This window comes from Labeo rohita, chromosome 6 (assembly GCF_022985175.1).
Source record: "Labeo rohita strain BAU-BD-2019 chromosome 6, IGBB_LRoh.1.0, whole genome shotgun sequence".
Lineage (NCBI taxonomy): Eukaryota > Metazoa > Chordata > Actinopteri > Cypriniformes > Cyprinidae > Labeo > Labeo rohita.
This window is the reverse complement of record NC_066874.1, coordinates 20729625-20750768: the sequence shown is the minus strand read 5'-3', so window position 1 is coordinate 20750768 and position 21144 is coordinate 20729625. Positions and strand designations below refer to the sequence as shown.

The window sequence follows — 21144 nt, the reverse complement described above, 5'->3', positions numbered from 1 at the left end:
TTTTTTTTTTTTTTTGTTGTGGGACAGCAGTTTGGACCAATTCTAGAGAATGGCCCGTATATGTTACTATAATTTGTCTTTGTCTTTTTTTCAGAATTCTCTTGCAGAATCGACTGAGGACTACTTCAGACAGGCAGTGGAGGGGACGAAGCATGAGATGGATAGGCGGAGCGCTATACAGAGTTTCAGCCAATAAGCTCTCTCGCACTCATACCACCTGCACACCTAACAGTAGACAAGGTAACCATTTTGCAGAGATCAATGCCTTTTTTAAATATACATTGTATATGCACTAAAATGAGATTTGAAATGTGTTGCCCACTTTTTTGGTTTACATAAATACGTGCCTTGGAGGTATTGCAGTTTTGGGTTTTCAAGGGTCAGTAAATATCGCTTGTCTATAAGTACACAGTCCAGATTATCACTCCAGTGGAAGGGGTCTACAGGTCGCCTTCTGAAATAATAAAGCTGTCATCTGTCACTGGCTACAGGTTGAGAGAGGGACACAGAGAGAACAAGAGAGATGGTGAATGGCCTAGATTAAACCCTAAAGCCATAATCTGGAGTGGAATTAAAGATCAATTCCTGCTCTGTGACGGGAGTTCCACACAAACACACATTTCATCTATTTATGATCTCCCCAACTGTGGTCTCACCACACTCAAGTTTGGTACAGTTAATAGACACAGACTCAGTCTCTCATTCACTTTTTCACATGGACTTCACAATTGAATTCCACATAACCAGCCAGCCATTTCTCACATGCACTCGGATCCTAAATTCCTTGCGCTCTGGCCTCATTGCTCTATCACTCGGTGCAGCATAGAGTACAGTGTTTATATCTACTCTCTCCGATTGCCATTTGGCTGTGGTTGATGGACCCTAACATATAAATAAACAGCATGGCATCTTGTCTTGGTTGTACTTGCTGGCCTCCGTCACTACCAATGAACGTAATGACCTTTAATTAAATGCTATTAGTCTGGCTTGTTATAAATAAATATGCTTGTGCACAAGCTCAGATGAGATGAGGAACAAACAAGCACTGGTCTACAGCTCAGTTAAAGCCACTTAATACTTAATACATTACTTTATATTTGCTTTTTTTAGGTGAAGGTGATATTTTTAAAGGAATTGTTTATCTAACAATAATAATTAGGTCATTATTTCTTCACCTTCATTTCAATCCAAACCAAACAAAAAAACTAAGATTTTCCTTCTTCTATAAAAAAAGAGATGTTCAGTGGAATGTTCATGCTGCTCTTTTCATTCATACATCGAAAGTATTAAGTGACCAGGGACTGTCAAGTTCCAAGAATGGCATGAAAGTGCTATAAAAATATTACAAATCCATTATGAAAATAGTCGATCAGACTTGGAAATACGTTTTGTTTGGCAAACAAATGGAAATTTATGTTGGTTTTTTACTTCTAAACCTAACACCTTCATAAAATGGTGCTTAATCCTTAAACTTTTCTTTTCTTTCTCTTTCCATACTACAGGAGAGTGGTACAATCCATATGTTTCCTCGACTGGTAATCAGGGAAGAACATCAGCCACACGTTATGTAGCCAGGTTAGTGTTGTGATAGATGGCTAAAGGGATAGTTCACCCAAAAATGAAAATTTAGTTAATAATTACTCAGCCTCATGTCGTTCCAAATCCGTAAGACATTGGTTCATCTTTGGAACACAAATGAAGACATTTTTCATAAAATCCAAATGCTTTCTGACCCTACTTAGACAGCAAGACAACTGACATGTTCAAGACCCAGAAAATTAGTAAGAACATTGTTAAAATAGTCCATATGACATCAGTGGTTCAACTGTAATTTTATGAAGCTGGCCTCCATCACTACCAATATACGTGCATGGTACTTTGTGCACAAAAAATATTCTCAAAGCTTCATAAAATTCAGATTGAGCCACTGATGTCACATGGACTATTTCAAGGATGTCCATACTGACTTTCTGGGCCGTTTGAACATTTCAGCTGTCTATTCAGGGTCAGAAAGCTCTTGGATTTCATCAAAAATATCTTCATTTGTGTTCAGAAGATGAACGAAGTTCTCACAGGTTTCGAATGACATGAAGGTGAGTAATTAATGACAGAACTTTCATTTTTGGTTGAACTATCCCCTAAATTTCACAGCATAGCAATACATATGAATGTCAGTTTGTTTATTGGTTTTGTTTATTTTTTTATTTTTTTCTATGCACATCAGTCGTGCTGTGCAGAAGAGTTTAGCTATAATACGACAGGCTAAACAGAAGAAACAGAAGGCCAAGCAGTACTGCATGTACTATAACCGATTCGGCAAGTGTAACCATGGCGACGCTTGCCCCTACATCCATGACCCTGACAAAGTGGCCGTCTGCACCAGGTACAGAGTTTCTGTGCACATTTTCACATTATACAAAATTGCGAATACTTTGTAAGTCGGCTTCAAATTAAAATGTTGTTTGGTTGGCAGGTTTCTCCGAGGCACATGTAAGAAGACAGATGGGACATGTCCTTTCTCGCATAAAGTAGCCAAAGAGAAGGTACGGAGTAACTTTTATATGTTCTTCCACCAAAAGCATAAAAATGACTGAAGAAATAGTTCACCCAGAAATGAAAATTCTGTCATTGATTACTCCCTCTCATGTCATTCCAAACCCATAATTCCTTTGTTTATCTTCGGAACACAAATTAAGATGTTTTTGATGAATTCCGAGAGATTTCTAACCCTGCATATACAGCAACGCAACTGACACGTTCAAGGCCCGGAAAGGTAGTAAGGACATTGTTAAAATAATCCATGTGGCACCAGTGGTTCAAATGTAATGTTACGAAGTTACAAGAATGCTTTTTGTGCACAAAGAAAACAAAAACACATTTTTGAATTTTGTTTGATTTGATATACATTTTTTAATTGTTTTCTCTGAATTTAAAAATAGTTGAAGCAGTCAAAGGGCGGATCATAAACTAAGAGACCCAATTTCAGTCATAACTCAAACATAAAATGTGCAGCTACTGTATTTTATCTTCGTAGGGCAGTATTGACAGTTGGATTTATGCATAAAGCCATAAGAATCTTAACATAAGTCATGACTGGCCGTATGTGGTGCTATCAGGTTACTGTCAGGGCTTGCTGGCCTGTGGGGTGATAATTAAAGATACTATAGCAGGTTCTTAGCTTCCTCTCTCAGGTTATGATGGTGTGCTAAAGTTTCAATATCTGTGAGGCAATCCCACTAGATTCCAGAGTTACATACTTCGAGGTCTTTGCCTAGGCTTTGCCGTCATGGAGACAGGTGGAGATGGGATCAGTATTGACGCAACATGTGACCCATCATATAGTCTAGATTCTCCCGAAGTGCACATTACGATCTCATTACTTACCTCAGACAGACACACACATATGTGCATGGTCATATTTTTCATGGTCGTGATTCTTTGGTCTCAAAGTGTGCCGCCTCACCTTGTTAGCCCATTTAGTTTTCAATACCGTTATAGAAATATTTGCAGAACTGCTGTCAGATACTTTTTGGGTGCAAAATGCATTGTAGATATGCAATGCATTTTGCAACCAAAGATTTTGACAATAGCAGGGTTGCCAAGATATATCTCAGTCTCAATATGGCAGCAAACATGAAGGAGGACCATCTGTATGTAGACTCCACATGAATAAAATAGTCAACCTGTATCTCATGTAAGTGTCTCATGTAAGATTTTTATTTTTTGGCATTTTTGCCTTTATTAAGATAGGACAGATCAGAACTGACAGGAAGCGAAGTGGAAGAGAGATAGTGGGCGGAATCAGGAAAGGTCCTCGAGTCAAATTCGAACTCGGGATACCTGTAGTGCAACAGCGCTGTATGTCGGTGTGCTGCCCACAAGGCTATTAGCACCAATTCATTTTAAAGGGGATGCAAAATTCACTTTTACATGTTGTTTGATCATAAATATGTGTTGGCAGTATGTGTACACATATACCCTATAATGATAAAAATCCCAGTGCTTTTTTAATTCCTATAAATAATATCCCCTTTCTCAAATCAAGCCATTCCCAGCTTCTTGGCTGTATGATGTCACACAGACCAAGGACGCTCCCACAATTGTTGATTGACATGGCTGTTTTACCTAAGACCGCCCTGAATGAGCGATTGAGGTGTTCTGTTGTTGGTTGTAATAATGAAGATAGCAGTTGTCATTTATTCCCCACATATGAGCCGCTGAAGTCGCAGTGGATTATGTTTGTTTTTGAAGGGAATGCGCCCCCCGATCCACATAAATGTGTCTATGTTTGCGTGAATCATTCATGATCCAGGTTCACCTACAGAAGGAGTGTAAGGTTCTTTTATGATTTTTTGCAAATCGCCTTTCCTAATAATGTGCTAGACAAGGTAAAAAGGGTGTTTTTTTTTCTACCATTGAGAAATTTTAACCAAACCATGTTATAGACACTTCATCATATCAACTTGTGGAAAATGGGCAACCGATGACCCCTTTAAATATTCTTCATAATCAGTATATGTTTATTTCAGTAGAAAATTACTTTTAATAACATGGTCCACTACATTTGCAAAGTTTTCCTCAGAGTTTCCAAGATTATGGAATTATTATTGTTTATCAAGCCTGAAAAAGCCAATTAAATATCTATAATCCATATACAGTTCAGTTTAAATTATGTCCTAAAAATGAAGCTCGCTTGCAAATTTTAGTATGTCTGATACTCTGCACTTGCGATTGATATAAATTAGAAACACTTTAGGACCTAAGACCAATCCCTGCGGTACACCACAAGTTATCATGTATGTAAATGTATGTTCACAAATTTCAACAAATTGTTGCCTGCTTCTTAAATAACTACCTACATAGTTCAATCCAACCCTTCTAATGCCATAGCTCTCAGTTTAATACTGTAAAGCTGCTTGCTGTAAAGCAATATATTATATTAAGTGCTGTATAAATAAACATAACGTGACTTGACCAGAGTGCAAATTGCAAAGCTCGTGCAACCATATCCACATTGCTATGATCGGATGCTTTCTTAACTTTTAATTTGTTTTTGTTTTTTTTCTGAACCCCTAAGCAAGAAACAAAAAAGTCTTAGCAAAACAAAAAACGTACTTAACAAAAAACTTAGCTGTGAATATACTGGGGCTTTAAAGCCCTTGCGAAAGTAACAGAAATAATACATTATTTCTATAACAGCAGGAGTGTTTAAATGACAATTTAAAGTGTCATTCCAGGTTCAGTAAGAAACTGTCTGAAACTTTCCCCACACTTCCTTCTCACAGTGAGACACCTGTTTTCATTGTTTGTTTGACACCCAGAAAGCCCCTCTGAGTGTTCACTTTCTTTAAAACACACATACTTTCTCTCTGCTCCACTCTCTCCCTCCCTTCAATATTCTAACACTTGTTCAGACTTCTGCTTGTATTCTGTCCAAAGCCCTACTCAACTAATAGTCCCTCACACATACAAACACACCGAATCACTGCACCTGTGACAGTCGTCACCCTCTACCCCTCCAGTCCACCACGAGACCAGCTGTCCGGTTGTTTTAAAGGAGCAGAGCCACCTCATCGCAGCACAGGCCCACCTGCTAGTCCCAACCCCATAAGTCCCTCTTCTCCTGTTCCTCCACAGCCTTGGGGCTCAATTTAACCCCGCACCCTGTGTCATCCGTGTATATGCCATGAAGCATGGCTTGAGTTCACGCCTGCAATTGAAACGATCCAGTTCCCCCTCCAAATAACTGAGAAACAAGACCCCCAACCCAACCCCCAAACCCCTTCACCCCAGTCGTGACTAGCGTCCATTCCCCTCCCCTGCACATAAACACATCATGCAGGTGGTACGACGCCCCTCTTGGGTCAATATTTCTGTTGCAGTTAATTAAGCAGAAATGATATGACCCCCATGGAAATGAGATTCCACTTAAGAGGTCAGTGGCCCCCCTCTCGCTCATCCTGCGCGCGATCCTCACATTCTATTTTAAGACCGGAGAGCTCTCCGTCACATTCAGATTATTCATACATGCAGATTATATTCACGAGGAGTCAGTGCAAATCTGTGTCATTGACACATGCACATAATTACTGATTAGACAATGTGTGATAAATGTGTGTTTTGACAGGGACTTCAATAGATATGTGATATAATACTGGTGCCATATGTGTGTAACTCACTTACGTTTTCCGTCATTTACTTTATATCAACACACATCTGGTAGAAAGTGAATTTAAAGCCTGAGCTGTATTGTAACTGCTCTTATCCTTTCAAAAGTTCTTTGGTTTTACAAACTAACCATATTCATCCACAATCACTCTGTTGTTTAGTGCTGGAGATTGGTTTAATGTTTGTGGTTATCTGAGGTTTTAAATGGTTTGCATAGATCCCTGAAGTCATTTTCAAGCTCTAAATCGCTGTTTGTTTTTCTTTATAGATGCCAGTGTGCTCGTACTTTCTGAAGGGGATCTGTAATAACAGTAACTGTCCCTACAGCCATGTTTATGTGTCTCGCAAAGCCGATGTGTGCAAAGATTTCATCCGAGGCTACTGCCCTCAGGGAGATAAGGTAAGACAGTTTGATAATTTCTATGTAAATAGGTGTTAAGAATTCAATTGAAAGAATAGTTCACTCAAAAATGAAAATTACCCCATGATCTACTCGCCCTCAAGCCATCCTAAGTGTATATGTCTTTCTTCTTTCAGACAAGTACAATCAGAGTTGCATTAAAAATGTTGTGGCTCTTTCAAGCTTTCTAATGGCAGTGAATGGGCATTGAGACTTTCATGTCTAATAAAGCATCCATCCATCATAAAAACTACTTCACACGGCTCCAAGGGTTAATAAACACATTTGGTTCAACTTTCAGGTCATCACTGTCAACAATATTTATCTCCCTTTTATTTGCATCCACATAGATGCTGTTAAGGTCATAATTATGTTGGTGTCTATGTAGTTTGACATTCATAACATTTGTTAGATTAAAGTGCTTTGCAGTTGATGACAGTTTTATAGGTCTTAATGAATGAATGCCATTTATTGGTGATGACTTTTTGCAAGAGTTTTAAATAGAGCTCTTAGAAGTTGACTGTGTTCCTAATGTTAATCTGAACCTTCATCAGGGTGCTTATGACATTTGCATTTGGTTTCCTTCATGTTTGTGAAAGAGTGACATATTGAGGGCAGTAACAAGAGAGGACAACATGACCCACATTTACCAAGTGTCCTCGTATGTCCTTAATCTAGCAGGTTCTAACCCATCCGTGACCTCTATCCTCACCCCAGCTGCCCCACACATACACACACATGCTTCTGTTGTCCCCCATCACACCTGTCCCTCAGTCTCATTAAGCTGTACAGGAGCATACAAACCTTCGCTTGCGTGAGACAGGTGTAGCCACAGTCATGTTGTATCCAATTTGAATACATGACTTGGGCTAGTCACGTTCTTTGCTATATTATATTGTAGAAGCGTTAGCTTTAAGGGATAGTTCCCCCAAAAATGAAAACTCTGTCATTAACACTCACCCTCAATATTTGTTGATGAAATCCGAGAGACAGCAACGCAACTATTAAGGTTGGACATCATAGGGACATCATTAAAATAGTCCATGTGGCATCAGTGGTTAAACCTTAAAGAAGTTCTAAATTTTCAGATAATTTACTGTTCATGTCTGTCTTTCTTCAGTTGTACAGAAATTGTTTTTTGAGGAAAAGATTTCAAGATTTCTCTTCATATAGTGACTTCTATGGTGCCCCTGAGTTTGAACTTCCAAAATGCAGTTTAATTACAGCTTGAAAGTGCTCTAAATGATCCCAGCCAAGGATAAAGGGTCTTATCTACTGAAAAAAATGTAAAAATAACAGATCGTCTTGTCTAGCTCTGCGTGAATTCTGTGTATTCCGGTTCATGACAGTTAGGGTAGATCGAAAAACTCATTTTTTCTTCTCCAGTTTCAAAATTGTCCTTCATCTTTGTTTTTTAAAGAGTGTTTGATCTTCTTTGCACGTTCACTTTGTAAACACTGGGTCGGTACTTCTGCGGCTATGTAGGACGATTTCGAAGTTGGAGGAGAAAATGAGATGGGAATTTTCGCCCTACCCTAACTGTCTTGACCCGAAGTGCACAGAGTTCATGCAGAGCTAGACAAGACGAGCATTTGAGGTTAAAATGTATATAAATTGACAATTTTTTTTTTAAAATAAACAATCGTTTCATTGATAAGACTCTTCTTCCTCAGCTGGGATCGTTTAGTGCCCTTTGAAGCTGCATTTAAACTGCATTTTGAAAGTTCAAACTCGCGGACACCATAGAAGTCCACTATATGGAGAGAAATCCTGATGAAATGTTTTCCTCAGAAAACATGATTTATTTTCTTTATGAAATTTTTTTACATTAAGATTCAGTTCATTACCAAGTAATGGCAAAAAGTGAGATCACATGACCTGTATTATCAAACAATTTCCAAGACAATGCTATATCCACCAATCAAAAAATAACTGAGTGCCTCTTTTTTACTTGTAGTGCTATTTTGCTATAGATTTTAAGCGGGAGGCTTTTGAGATGATAACATAATTCATATATGCCAGAGCAAAAGTGATTTATTATTTTAAACTGACAGTACGCCTCCCTTCATGGTTTTTTTCCGCAGAAACTTTCATCGCCGCCCCTATCAGTTTCTTCCTCTTTGGATTTGTCTCATTCTAATGAATTGTTTCTCCGCAGTGTTTTCTGCTTCTCCCGTCTTCTCTCTTTGTCTCTGTCTGTCTCTCGGTCTGTTTTTTTTTTCCTCCATTTGTTCTTCTTTGCTTTCCCTTCATCGTAACAAATGCATTCTCTCGCTGTCAGGGCTCATTTAAATATTTGGGGTGAGAATGAGAATATATAAGAAGAGAGATATTAATATTTATTCTATTAGCTGAAGTGCTTAGGTCTGTAATTTTGCGCCGTCCCAAAAGCACTGTCTTAGATATGATGGATAGCACACCATAATTATGGACGTGAAAAAGTGCTGATGACAGCAGAACAGACGAGAGGCCAGCAATGGATACGCCAGCGGAGCAAGGGTTAAAGCACACTCTCATCCTCTTTATTTCTCCCTCCTCTGTTCTTTTTCCCCTTCTCTGGCTCACTCTTTTCTGTCTGCCGTTTCACGTGTTTTTTTTCTTTTGTTTGCCGGGCGCATCCATTCACACCTCGTCCTGATCACTCTTCCTTTGGTTCTCCTTCTCTTCCTCTCATCCCTCTATCACTCTGTCACTATTCTCATTTCCTAGCTCTTTATCATAGCTCACACCACCATACATTCTTTCTGTCTCTCTCTCTTTCTTGCTCTCTGTCTCAGTAATGTAAAATGTGCTGACTCTTTCTGCTTTGTGGCCAGTAGAAAGCTCTTCTAATAGGCCCCAGAGACTTCCCAGCCTTTCTTAAATCAAGTGGAAAATTGTTAACTTGCACTGATATAAAGATGTTCCATCCACTTCTCTTTTTTTTCTCTCACACTCTTCTCTTTTCCCTCTATTTTGCTGCTTTTATGTAAATTAAAATGTATGAGAGAGCGTGGTCGGGGAGGACTCTGGCTTTTGTGTTTTCTTTGCCCAGATCACAGCCGTGAACATCAAAGTTAATGAGCCTTCTCAGTACTGCATCCACCTCCCATCAGTGGGAGTTTCTTTTAATTAGATATGATTCCAAATAGCCAATCAGCTTATAAGTTAGCTAAGATTTATGTCACCCATTTGATATTAGAGCTTCCACTAATTTGTAGAAATTGAATGTTAGGCATCAGATTAGAGCTATTTTCTCGCTCATTATAAATATTAGATGTTGGTAGAAGTGTGTGGACTTTATTCTGGATCATTATAAGAAAAGTATCAAGAAAAATTAGTAGTGAAAAAAAAATCTATATTCCAGTGCCTTGCAAAAGTATTCATACCCCTTCCTCTTTTTCACGTTTTATGTTGCCGCCTTATGTTAAACTGCTTTAAATTACTTTTTGTCCACATCAATCTACACTCCATACATCATAATGACAAAGCAAAAACAGAATTGTCACAACTTTGTAAATTAATTAATTTTAGTAAATTAATTAGTAATTAATTTTGTTATTAAAGGTAAAAAAAAAAAAAAACTGAAATAAGTACATTGCATAAGTATTCATACCCTTAACTCAGTACTTTGCTAAAGCACCTGCCATTCTTCATCTCACCGCTTCACCTCTCAAACTCTGTCAGGTTAGATGGTGGCAGATGCACATTTTCAGGTTTTTCCAGAAATGTTTGATTTGGTTAAACCCCAGGCTCTTTATATTTTAAAGTGTTTTTGTCCATAAAATGAAAGTCAGTGGGATCCAAAACAATATTGGACCCAACTAACTTTTATTTTACAAAAAAACACTGAAACATTTTTTTTAAATATATTCTTTTGTGTTCTGCTGATGAAAGAAAGGTTTGGAACAGGGTCAGAAATTAACTTTTCCATTAAGGGGCAATGTTTGCCTCCTGTTATTAATTTCCAGGGGCATTTTTTACCCTTTGTGAGGGCAATTTTTGTAATCACATTATGATTATAAAAACCATATGTTGTCTTTAATGTAAATCCCAATTGCTTAAATCAATATTTTAAACTGTTGTCAATAACAATAGACTGTTTAAAATTGTATCTAACTTATACATGGAAAAAACAGGCGCTCAATATTATGACACAAATCTATATTGTAGATTATTGCTCTTTATATTGTAATATATAAATGATTAGTAATATCAATATAGAAAACAATATAAAACATTTTAGTTTCATTTTTGGCACGTCGAATTCTGGCTAGATAGACAAACACATCGGGCCATGATGGTAGCCAAGTCTAGCACAAGTTATGCAAAAACTCCTGTTACAATCACTGAAGCTATGACGTTTAAACCTTTTATTTACATCGTATCTGCACTGCATTGTTTGTGATGAAGGAATTTGTGAGCGTGCGCACAACAACAACTCTGATGTTTTCAGTGCTGACTAATCTAAGCGTCTCTGACAATGCGTTTGATTGGTTATAAGGCACAACGCTGCACAAAAGCACATAAAAGCAATCTGATGCATTGTGAGCTAATGTAAATTGAATTCTGTGAATTGACACTTTTTATTCATTTTCACATTTCATTTTAATCGCGACAGCCGTAATGCGTTGTTTAATTGTGCAAGGGCATTTTTTGCACCTTTGTCTTGAAATTGGGGTGTTTTGGTTCATTTTGGTGACATTTTTGCCACAAGTCCTCATTGATTTCCAACCCTGGTTTGGAATAACATGAGGTTGAGTAAATGACAGTATTATTTTTTGGCTGAACTAATCATGCTGATCTGATTCAAGTTGGTCTTATAAACCAGACGTTGGATTTTACTTGCCAAGAACTCCTCCCACCTCGAAAAGGGATAAAAAAAGGCAGGTAAATCTGTCAGTGCTTCCACAATAATATACTGCTGTGCAACAAAATGTCAGCTCTTTTAATACAGCAGAAGACTCTACAAAAGTTTATACAGACAGCAATATGGAGTTCCAAAGTTTATTTACATTAGACAAAGCTCTGGGAAATAGTAACTGTAGCAGGCCACTGTAGCAGCTTGATAACTAATAGACAATACCCTTTTTCTTCCTAAGAAAGACTGGTTAAAAACTTTGCACCATAAATTCAAGGTGTAGCATAGAAGCCAACCAACAAGTCATTGGTGGATTCAACCAGCTCTGGCCATCTTAGTGGTCAATATGCATCAAATACTTTGTTGGCGGCTGTGAGTAGACTCAGTGGATGGAGTCAATGTTGTTGAATTATAAATGCCCCGGAGATGCCAGTGTGATAGTAGGTAAATTTCACAGCAAAACAGCCCGGGCCCATCCTATACACCATATTGGTGATGACACAGGGGCTTAACATAGCAGAGGCCAGCACAGAAGATTTTTAAAAACAACTGAACCATTTTCTAACCATTTCAGTTATCTGATGTCTGATTATCAATACCTGAATCATTGGCTGAATCATTAGTGAGTTACCAGTTAGCATCTTTGTCTAACAGTCTATAACTGCATAATCTCATATCATAAAAAGGAGGAAATATTCAATAAATGTTGACTTTTTAGGTTAAAAAAGGGATTATAACGACATTTTTCCTAGAAACGCATTTATATAATAATAATCAGGATCGGATATATTATAAATAATGAAATCAGAGTAGTTAAAATTCCAGATGCAGTATGGTCAGATTGTACCACTTCACAACGCTTGTAATTTCTCACAATTTACACATTGGTTCTATCTGCCTGCGCTGGACCTTTGAATGATTAAAGCTCGACATGGATGTTATCAGTCAAACAAGAAACAAATGGGTGTTTAAAAAAAGAAAGGTCCCAAATGCTCTTCTGAAATGGGGTGGAATTGGAATCGACTGAATTCAAGTGGCAGGGGATTTAGCAAATTGGGCCAATTAGCCATGAGTGTGGTGAGTGATGATGTTGTCTATAGGATGATTTAGGGGGCATTAGAAATCCAGATTCATTGGGTACGATAATCCAGTTACACTAGACTGTGTATAGATAAAATATATAGTTTTCGTGTTTTTGTATAACATTAAATAAAGCAAAAGCTATCATCTTGGACTTAAAGATGCCATAGCCACACTATGCATGTCATTTTGCGGTTAGTGACAGAGTCTATGACACAGACTTGAATGTGTGTGTTTTTTATGTATGTATTTTTTTAATAATAAAGTTATGTCATTTTTTTTATTTTTTATTTTTAGTTTTATTTATTTGTTCATATCTGGCTTGTACTTTTGACCTAGTCCTGTTCACCAAGGATGCATTTACCGTAAGGCTTTACTAGGGGTTTTGCATTTTAATAAGCATTTTGGTGAACTGAAAATATGATTATTTATTTTATTTGTTTGTTTGTTTGTCTATTTAGCACTTTATCTAGTTTTGTTTGCTTTCGTTTAGTTTTGTATTTTTATGTTTTTTTTTGTTTTGCTTGGTGTTTTGTCTTGTGTCTGTTTTTGTTTTGCTTTGTTTTTGGTTTGGTGTTTTGTTTCTGTTTTGTTTTGTCTTGTCTGCATTTGTTTGGTTTTGTATTTTGATGTTTTTTGTTTTGCTTGGTGTTTTGTCCTGTCTGTTTTGTTTGGTTATGTTCCTTGGTTTAGTGTTTTGTTTTGATCTGAATAATGTTTTTATTTATTTATTTATTTAGCACTTTGTTTTTTTGTTTGTTTGTTTGTTTGCTTGTTTTTGGTTTTGTGTCTGTTTTCCTTTGGTTTGGTTTTGTTTCTTGGTTTGGTGTTTTGTTTTGATCTGAATGCCATTTTATTTCATTTTTTGTTTGTTTGGTTAGTACTTTTTGTATTTTGCTGTTTTGGTTTTGTTTTGCTTTTGCTTGGTGTTTTGCTTTGTGTCTGTTTTGTTTGGTTTGGATTAAAGTTTTATTTTATTTTTTGTTTGTTTGTTTATTTATTTATTTAATATGTTGTTTTGTATTTTGCGTAGTGTTTTGTCTTGTCTGGTTTTTTTTCCCTTGGTTTGATGTTTTGTTTTGATCTGAATAAAGTTTTATTTTTGTTTGTTTAATTAGTACTTTTATTTTGTTTTTTTGCTGTTTGCTGTTTTGGCTTGTTTTATTCTGTTATTTTGTCTTTTGCTTAATGTTTTGTCTTGTGTCTGTTTTGTTTGGTTTTGTTTCTTTGTTTGGTATTTTGTTTTGATCTGAATAGTTTTATTTTAATTTTTGTTTGTTGTTTGTTTGTTTAATTAGTACTTTTTGTCTTTTGCTGTTTGCTTTTTTTGTCTTTGTTTTGTTTTTTGTCTTTTGCTTGGTGTTTTGTCTCGTGTGTTTTGTTTTTGGTTTGGTATTTTGTTTTGTTTTGTTTTTGTTTTTTTGTTTTTTTGTTTCTTATTTGCTTTATATATGGCTTGTGCCTAAGATGCTGTTCACACAGGATGCATTTACCGTAAGGCTTTACTTGGGGTCTTGATAAGCATTTTGATAAACTAAAAATGTGGTGCCTGTGGTGCTAGACACTGAAAAAAACAGCAGTCTGACACATCTGTGCAACAATTAAAAAATTAGCACAGCTGGATTACAAAAATATGTTTCCAGTGTTAACAGTCCCTGAGTGTTTAGTTTAACAAAATGTGTCTGGTTTCTGCATCTCATTTCTAAGCACCACAAGATAATAACTGATAACTGTAAATTTGGTAATTTTTAGTCCGCTTGTGGCTCTGACCTGATCCCTGTTGGGAAAAGTGTCTCTGGGCGGTCTGCCCCAAGGGGTGAAAGGGAGTCCACACTGTTCCCGGACACACGATACCTCAGCCACCCTTCCCTCCCACACACACTTACAGACACTCTCTCTCTTTCTCTCTCTGTTTATTTCTGGAGCAACATGCTCCACGCTCGCCCAGTCTCTCTCTCTCTCACTTATACACGCGTCTCGCGCTCCTCACCCCATAGTGGGGTATAATTAGCTCCTCTGACAGGTGGGAGGGATCGGGTCTCCCGAAGAATGAAGCTACCAATTTACGCCCAAATTACACAGGCACACAGACACTCTCACCTACTCTCACTTACACACACAAACACATGCTCACCTTCTCTCACATATCAGATACATGCACCTACTGATGTGTGATCACACGCAAACACTTACTTTTGCTAACTTCACTGCACTCCTACAGAGTGTGGCACTCATGAAATCTCAACTTCCTTTTAATCTGTCCCACAAGTTCATTGCCAACCCATGAATCTGAATATAAAGAAATAAAGCTTTAAGAATGTTCTGCTCTCTTCACAGTGTAAGAAGAAACACACACTGGTGTGTCCAGACTTCTCAAGTACCGGCGTGTGTCCACGTGGATCCAAATGCAAGCTGCACCACAGACAGAGCTTGAAACGCTCTGGCTCTAACGCAAGCTCTGGACCAGCCAAGAAAGCCCGTACTAGAGACATTTTAAAGAGGTTGGATCAGGGACTAATCTAACATTAGCTTTTATGGTTCTTATTTGTCAGAGATACACAATTACTGTTCTTTTTTAAACTTCTATACTGTTAAAAAAACTTATTATCATTATTTTAATAATTGTTTTTTGCCTTTTCAGTTCAGAGGAAGTTCAGACACAATCTACAGAGTCCACACAGGCAGATGAGAGCTTGTCCACCTCGAGTCCTGAGAAGCTGCCTTCCTTCATTTCTTTGTCCAGCTCTCTTGACATATCAGAGAACCCTGATACTCCAAAGGTCCCTCCTGTTGCAGGCCCACAGGCCAAAGGTGTGTATATCTACACACCTATATGCCTACAGGACTTCAGATTTAACAGATTCAGTAATAAATAATAATAATTATAACACACAGAAAATGCATATGTTGGCTTTGCAGGGTATATGAACACTTCAAGCTACACTTAATATATAAATGTTATTGCATTAGTAAAATATAAATTTACTACTTCAAAGAAAGATAAAATGTGACCCTTGACCACAAATTAAGTCATAAGTAGCATGAGTGTATTTGTAGCAATAGCCAATAATACACTGTATGGGTTAAAATTATTTTTTTCTTTTATGCCAAAAATCAGTAGTATATTAGGTAAAGATCATTTTCCATAAAGATATTTTGAAAATTATTACAATAAATATATCAAAACTTAATTTTTGATTAGTAGTATGTGTTGCTGAATATTTAATTTGGACAACTTTAAAAGTGGTTTTCTCAATATAACAGATTTTCAAATAGATTTTCAAATCCTATCCTAACAAACCATGCATCAATGGAATCTCAATTAAAAAAAAAAAAAAAAAAAACTTATGACTGGTTTTGTGGTCCAGGGTCACAAATATTTCATTTACATTTGCTAGGTTTTAAATGATAATTATATGGAAGTCAGTTTCCGCCACTGAATAAAAAAACAAAAAACCTTTTTTACCTCTGACAATTGATCTGATAATCGTTATTAAGTCAGAATTGTGAGATATAAACTCGCAATTCTGAGAACAAATTTTCCCCCCATCAGAATTGGACTCATGGTTACAACTTGCAATTCAATAAAAAAAAAAAGTCAGAATTGCAAGATATAAACTTTTGCAAGGGAAAAAGTCAGAATTGTGAGTTTGTTTGTTTTTTGACTTTATATCTCACAGTTTAGAGTTTATATCGCTATTCAGAGAAAAATTCAAAATTGTGAGATAAATTCAGAATCGCAAGGAAAAAAAGTCAGAATTGCCAGTTAGAAACTCAGAATTGTGAGTTTTTATTTCGCAGTTCTGACTTTATAACACGCAATTGCGAGGTTATATTTCACAATTCTGAAAAAAAGTAAAAATTGCGAGAAACAGGCTTCCATATAATTGATTTAAAAATTAGATCAAAATGTTTTTGGGCACTTTCATGTAATGACAAGTTCACTTGTTGTTACTCTGCTGGGACCCCTGTTTAAAAGTTGAGGAAATTCCTTAAGATGCACACCAAAAATTGAAGTAATATTTCTAAGAAAAATAATATTAGCTCTTAGAAAAGGTCTTGCAAAATTTGTTTGCAGATGACACTGATTGATGTTTTGATTGATTGCAATACTATATTCATAAAAATTTAAAATAGGCTTGTTAAGTGTGGCTTAAGAGTCCAAATACTTTTTGGGGTCACTATATATAAACAGTAAGGAGGTAATAAATATTTATGGAGTTACTTAGTACGCAGTGATGGGGTTAATAATATCAAGGGGGTTGATATTATTTAAGAGAGGGCCTACATGAGGTATATAATACTTACTGTGGGGTTACTAATATTTAGGTTTGTTGTTAAGGACAGGCACAGCTGAAGCTGGCATGTCAGTCTCACCGATAGAGGATTAAAGGAGAGGGGCCCCTATATCCTCACACACACACACACACACACAGCTGCACCCTATGGAACAGTGTCTTACTCTCTCTATACTCAATAAGACAAACCTGATATACTGCACTCACACACATGACAATTTCCAGCAAGAAATTATCAACTTCTCCTAAAGGTTCTGTGAAACTAACTTTTTAGAATTCATCTGACACTTTTTGACTGTCCAGTCTTCTCCTTTTTAATGCTTTCTTGCTTCCTTCCTTAAATTAGTTACTGCAGAACAGAAACTGCTGTCATTAACCTTTGAATTTACACCCTAACAGTGTATGGTCATAAGTGTGGTATACGCTCTTCTCTGTACGTAAACATGAAACATGTATACTTCTGTGTTTCTGATTCTGTTTTAGCTCATGTTCATGCATGCAGGGTTTCCTTCTACTTCCAAAACTTTCTTGAGTGATTGCAAGTTTATTTCTGCATCGTGTCTGCATATTTAGACAAATTTATGCTTGTTATACATACACACACATCCCTCTGCCAACTTCCTATTTGTCTCATGCCAAGTTCCAGATCAGTTCCCCTTCGGGATCATTGATGGCAGCCCTGCGTCTCAGAATAGCACAGGTGCCCACCAGACCACCATGGCTTTTCACATGTCACTTTCTCATCCTCTTGTCTGAAATCATCTGCTGTGTACGGACTGGAAAAGTGCTGCTCTCAAATTCATCTCTTTGTAGCATAAAGTTTAGCGAATTTGAGGATTCTGATTCGATTTGGATTCCTTAACAGTTCTATTAATTATTATTTCGGTTATTTTGAGAAAAAAAAATGGATAATGTTTTGAAAACAATTTTACAACATTTATTGTCCTTCAAAGTATGAGATAGTTTCAGATTTCAATAAAACAGTAATAAAAAAAAATGTCAACAGTAGGGTCCTTCAGCCAGGATTTATTTATTGATCGACAAAGTCCTTAAAGTTTTTTTTTTTTTTTTTTTTTTTTTTTTTTTTTTTGTAAAACAAATATAAATTTATGTCCCAGTCACAATTTCTTGCTTAAATAAAACTTACACTAGCAGAAAAAAGAAGAAAAATTCTATTGTATATTTTTACCTATCTGATCTCATGGTGAAAACGTAACTGTGGTAACTTTTTCGCAGGACGCGAAATATGTAGCAATAAGTATATATCACTGCAGTTTCCAATCGAAATTAACAATAGAGATGGTAAAACAGTGACCACTTGTAATTGTTTCGTACACAGTTATGATTACAGCTCCATATGTTTTGCTTTCCAGACATAACAACTTTGCTCGGTAGCTCAGCCAACAGAAAATTGGACTTAGGATGTGGAATCCTTGGGTATGAATCCAGCAGAAGACATGACTCCCTATGAAAGAGCTGAAAGATGAGATATTGAAAAACAAGCTAAAATGGCATGCTTGCAATTGCGTTTTTATGTTATATTCACTTTTGTTTATACTATCGGATAAGTTTAGGTGTAGCGAAGATGGTACGTTATTTTAAAACGTCATGGAGCATTACAGGTATAGCGCCACTCAACAGACATTTCAAGTCAGAACTGCGGTGACACGTACAAATCCAACGTCACATAAAACGTACCATATGTACGTTCATCTGTTCTGAGGAAACAACCAAACCCTCTTTTAGCGTCACTCAGTGGACATTTTACAGCAAATACGTCACAAAACATACATGGCAGTACATATTTTGCATCTTGCAATAAAGTTACCACAGGTGCATTTTCATCATGAGATCAGGTTGAGTTTACATTAACAATATAATCAATATTTTATTTATTAAAGCCAAGTATGAATCTCATCAAGTTAGTATTTTGACTACTCAAGGCATTTTTAAACAATATTTATTATATGTGAACTTATTTCCAGCTATTCTTTTATATTCCGGGCTCACACTGTGCGTTTTTTAATTGTCTTTTACGATTGTTGCTTGTCAGACTGTTACGAACATGATGATCATGTCACACTGTGGGATCTCAGTTGTCATTAATGTCAGACTGTACGACAGTCAAGACGCTTTAAAAACAGGTGCGCATAAGAAAACCTGTCCGGAGTTTTACATTATCAACACATACATGTTCAATGACTGTAAGCTGCATTACATGCAGGGCTCAAATGTTGGCTATCATTAAGTTTATGAATGGCAGCAAAAGCGGCATATTTAAGAATAGTGTAGGCAGCACTACACACCCAAATGGAAACAGCAGCGCAACCAGAGTTCATCATAGCAAAGGCAACAAATCATATGATTTCTGTGCAAGGCAGACGGGAGCATTGGAGTTTATGCAAAGAACTCTGTAGCGTTAATTCTGCTCATGGAATGTCTTGAAAAACTGAGTTTGATGTTTGTCGTAGAAGAAGTTACACTGCAGAACTGTGCGCCAATTTTTAATGACACTGCCAGAATTTTGTCAGAGTTCAAATTTGATCGCAACAGCAATTGTTGCACCTGTCGGTGAACATATCAAACCAGCAATCAAAGACTACAGATTTTAGCAGGATTTACAGCCAGTCATAACCAGTCATATGCCATCATGTCGCAATGGAGGCATTGCTTGTCTCACATGACTTTTCCCCATCCATTCATTCTCAGTTACCCCCCACCAAACCCACTTCACACTTTAGCAGGTCTATTAAAACTCAACGCGGACTTCTGTGTAATTTCACCTGCTGTTGGACAATGTTTCTTTAGAAAAACAAGTGATTTGTACACTTTTTAATGTTATATTTGGTAATATTGCCATTGTTTTATTTTTGTACTACAAATCCAATATTTTGAGGAAGCACTGCCTCCTCAGAGGAAACGCCCTTGATATATTCTTCCCCACCCTGGTGAGGTTATACTGTTGCATTCTCCTGGTACAACCACAGTCACACCAAGAGCAGTTAATTGTTACTAATGACAGTTTAACTCTCACTCTAAAGATTGTGGCGGTCCAGACAAACTTCTCTCTGCTTTGCATAAATTAGCCCAGACTCTATGCATCACCGGCTGCGTCTTCTCTTTCTCCCTCCGTCTCTGTGTTATCACTCACCCTGAAACAATCACACTTTACTGTGTCACTCCTCTATCAGTAAAAACAGAGCGGTAGCTACTCCTGTCATTATATAGCAGGTGCTATTTATTTCTTGTCTGTCTGTCTTGTTTTTACAAATCAAAGTTTCCTCTATTTTCACTTTTAGCTAAAGTGTAACCAAATCATAATTCACTTGCTCAAAAACATGAAAACTGCACTGTTTCCTTGTGGAATTTTTCCTCTCCTTTCTTCTTTCTTTTACAGGAAAGAAACTACATATCAAGCCACGATTCTTGTCTACAACACAGACGGAAAGTTTGCCAAAGGAGGGCTGATGGTGGGTGTTTTAATCTGTGATAAACCATTAAACATTTTTTAACTTAACTTTTACTTTAAAAATAAGAATTCTCCTGTTACAATATGGTTTGCTTGAGACGTTCACAGCTGGTTTTTGGCATGAAGTCACATGTTTGGCTTCAGGAGTTTCGAAATGCAATTCTAAGAATTGATTTAAAGATTTCTAAGAATTTGTTCATAAATATTCACTATTACAGAACTGAGTTTGTGCTTTATAATCAAATACTGCTCTGACAAAAATGCAGATGTTCACATTCTGAGTTTTTGGAGTTAGTTTCAAAATGCAAATGCATATGTAATTCTCAGGTATTTTTAAAATGGCATTTCTGTAGTGGTTTGTTATGCAGAGAAATTTTATCATTTCAAATGTAAGCTTGTATGTATTTTCAAAAAATGAGAATTACTAAATAAAATTGCTTTGTGATTTGCACTACTGCATCTTTATTTGCGAGCGTGTTTGCATATGTGACCCTGGACCACAAAATTGAGAAATTGAGATTTATACATCATCTGAAAGCTGAATAAAAAAGCTTTCCATTTATGTATATTTTGTTAGGATAGGACAACATGTTGCCGAGATACAATCTGGAATCTGAGGGTGAAAAAAAAATCAAAGCATGGAGAAAATCGCCATTAAAGTTGTCCAAATGAAATTCTTAGCAATGCATCTTACTAATCTAAACTTAAGTTTTGATATATTTATGGTAGGAAATGTGCAAAACTGTTGTTAAACTATATTTTGGAAGTTTAAAATCAGGGCACCAATGAAGTCCATTATATGGAGAAAAATCCTGAAATGCTTTCCTCAAAAACCATAATTTCTTCACGACTGAAGACAGAAAGACATGAACATCTTGGATGACAAGGG

The 21144-nt window shown here is 36.7% G+C and overlaps 1 protein-coding gene across 1 annotated transcript in view; it reads left to right on the top strand.

Moving 5' to 3' along the window:
* Positions 1 to 20706, top strand: part of zc3h3 (zinc finger CCCH-type containing 3) — an 80591-nt gene extending 59885 nt beyond the window's left edge. The window contains exons 5-12 of the mRNA XM_051112258.1: positions 95 to 240; positions 1503 to 1575; positions 2225 to 2383; positions 2474 to 2543; positions 6437 to 6568; positions 14826 to 14989; positions 15130 to 15299; positions 20184 to 20706. Of these exons, the coding sequence (XP_050968215.1) occupies positions 95 to 240; positions 1503 to 1575; positions 2225 to 2383; positions 2474 to 2543; positions 6437 to 6568; positions 14826 to 14989; positions 15130 to 15299; positions 20184 to 20254 (985 nt within the window). The 3' untranslated portion in view covers positions 20255 to 20706. The remainder of the gene's footprint in view (positions 1 to 94; positions 241 to 1502; positions 1576 to 2224; positions 2384 to 2473; positions 2544 to 6436; positions 6569 to 14825; positions 14990 to 15129; positions 15300 to 20183) is intronic.
* The last annotated feature ends 438 nt before the right edge of the window (positions 20707 to 21144 follow it).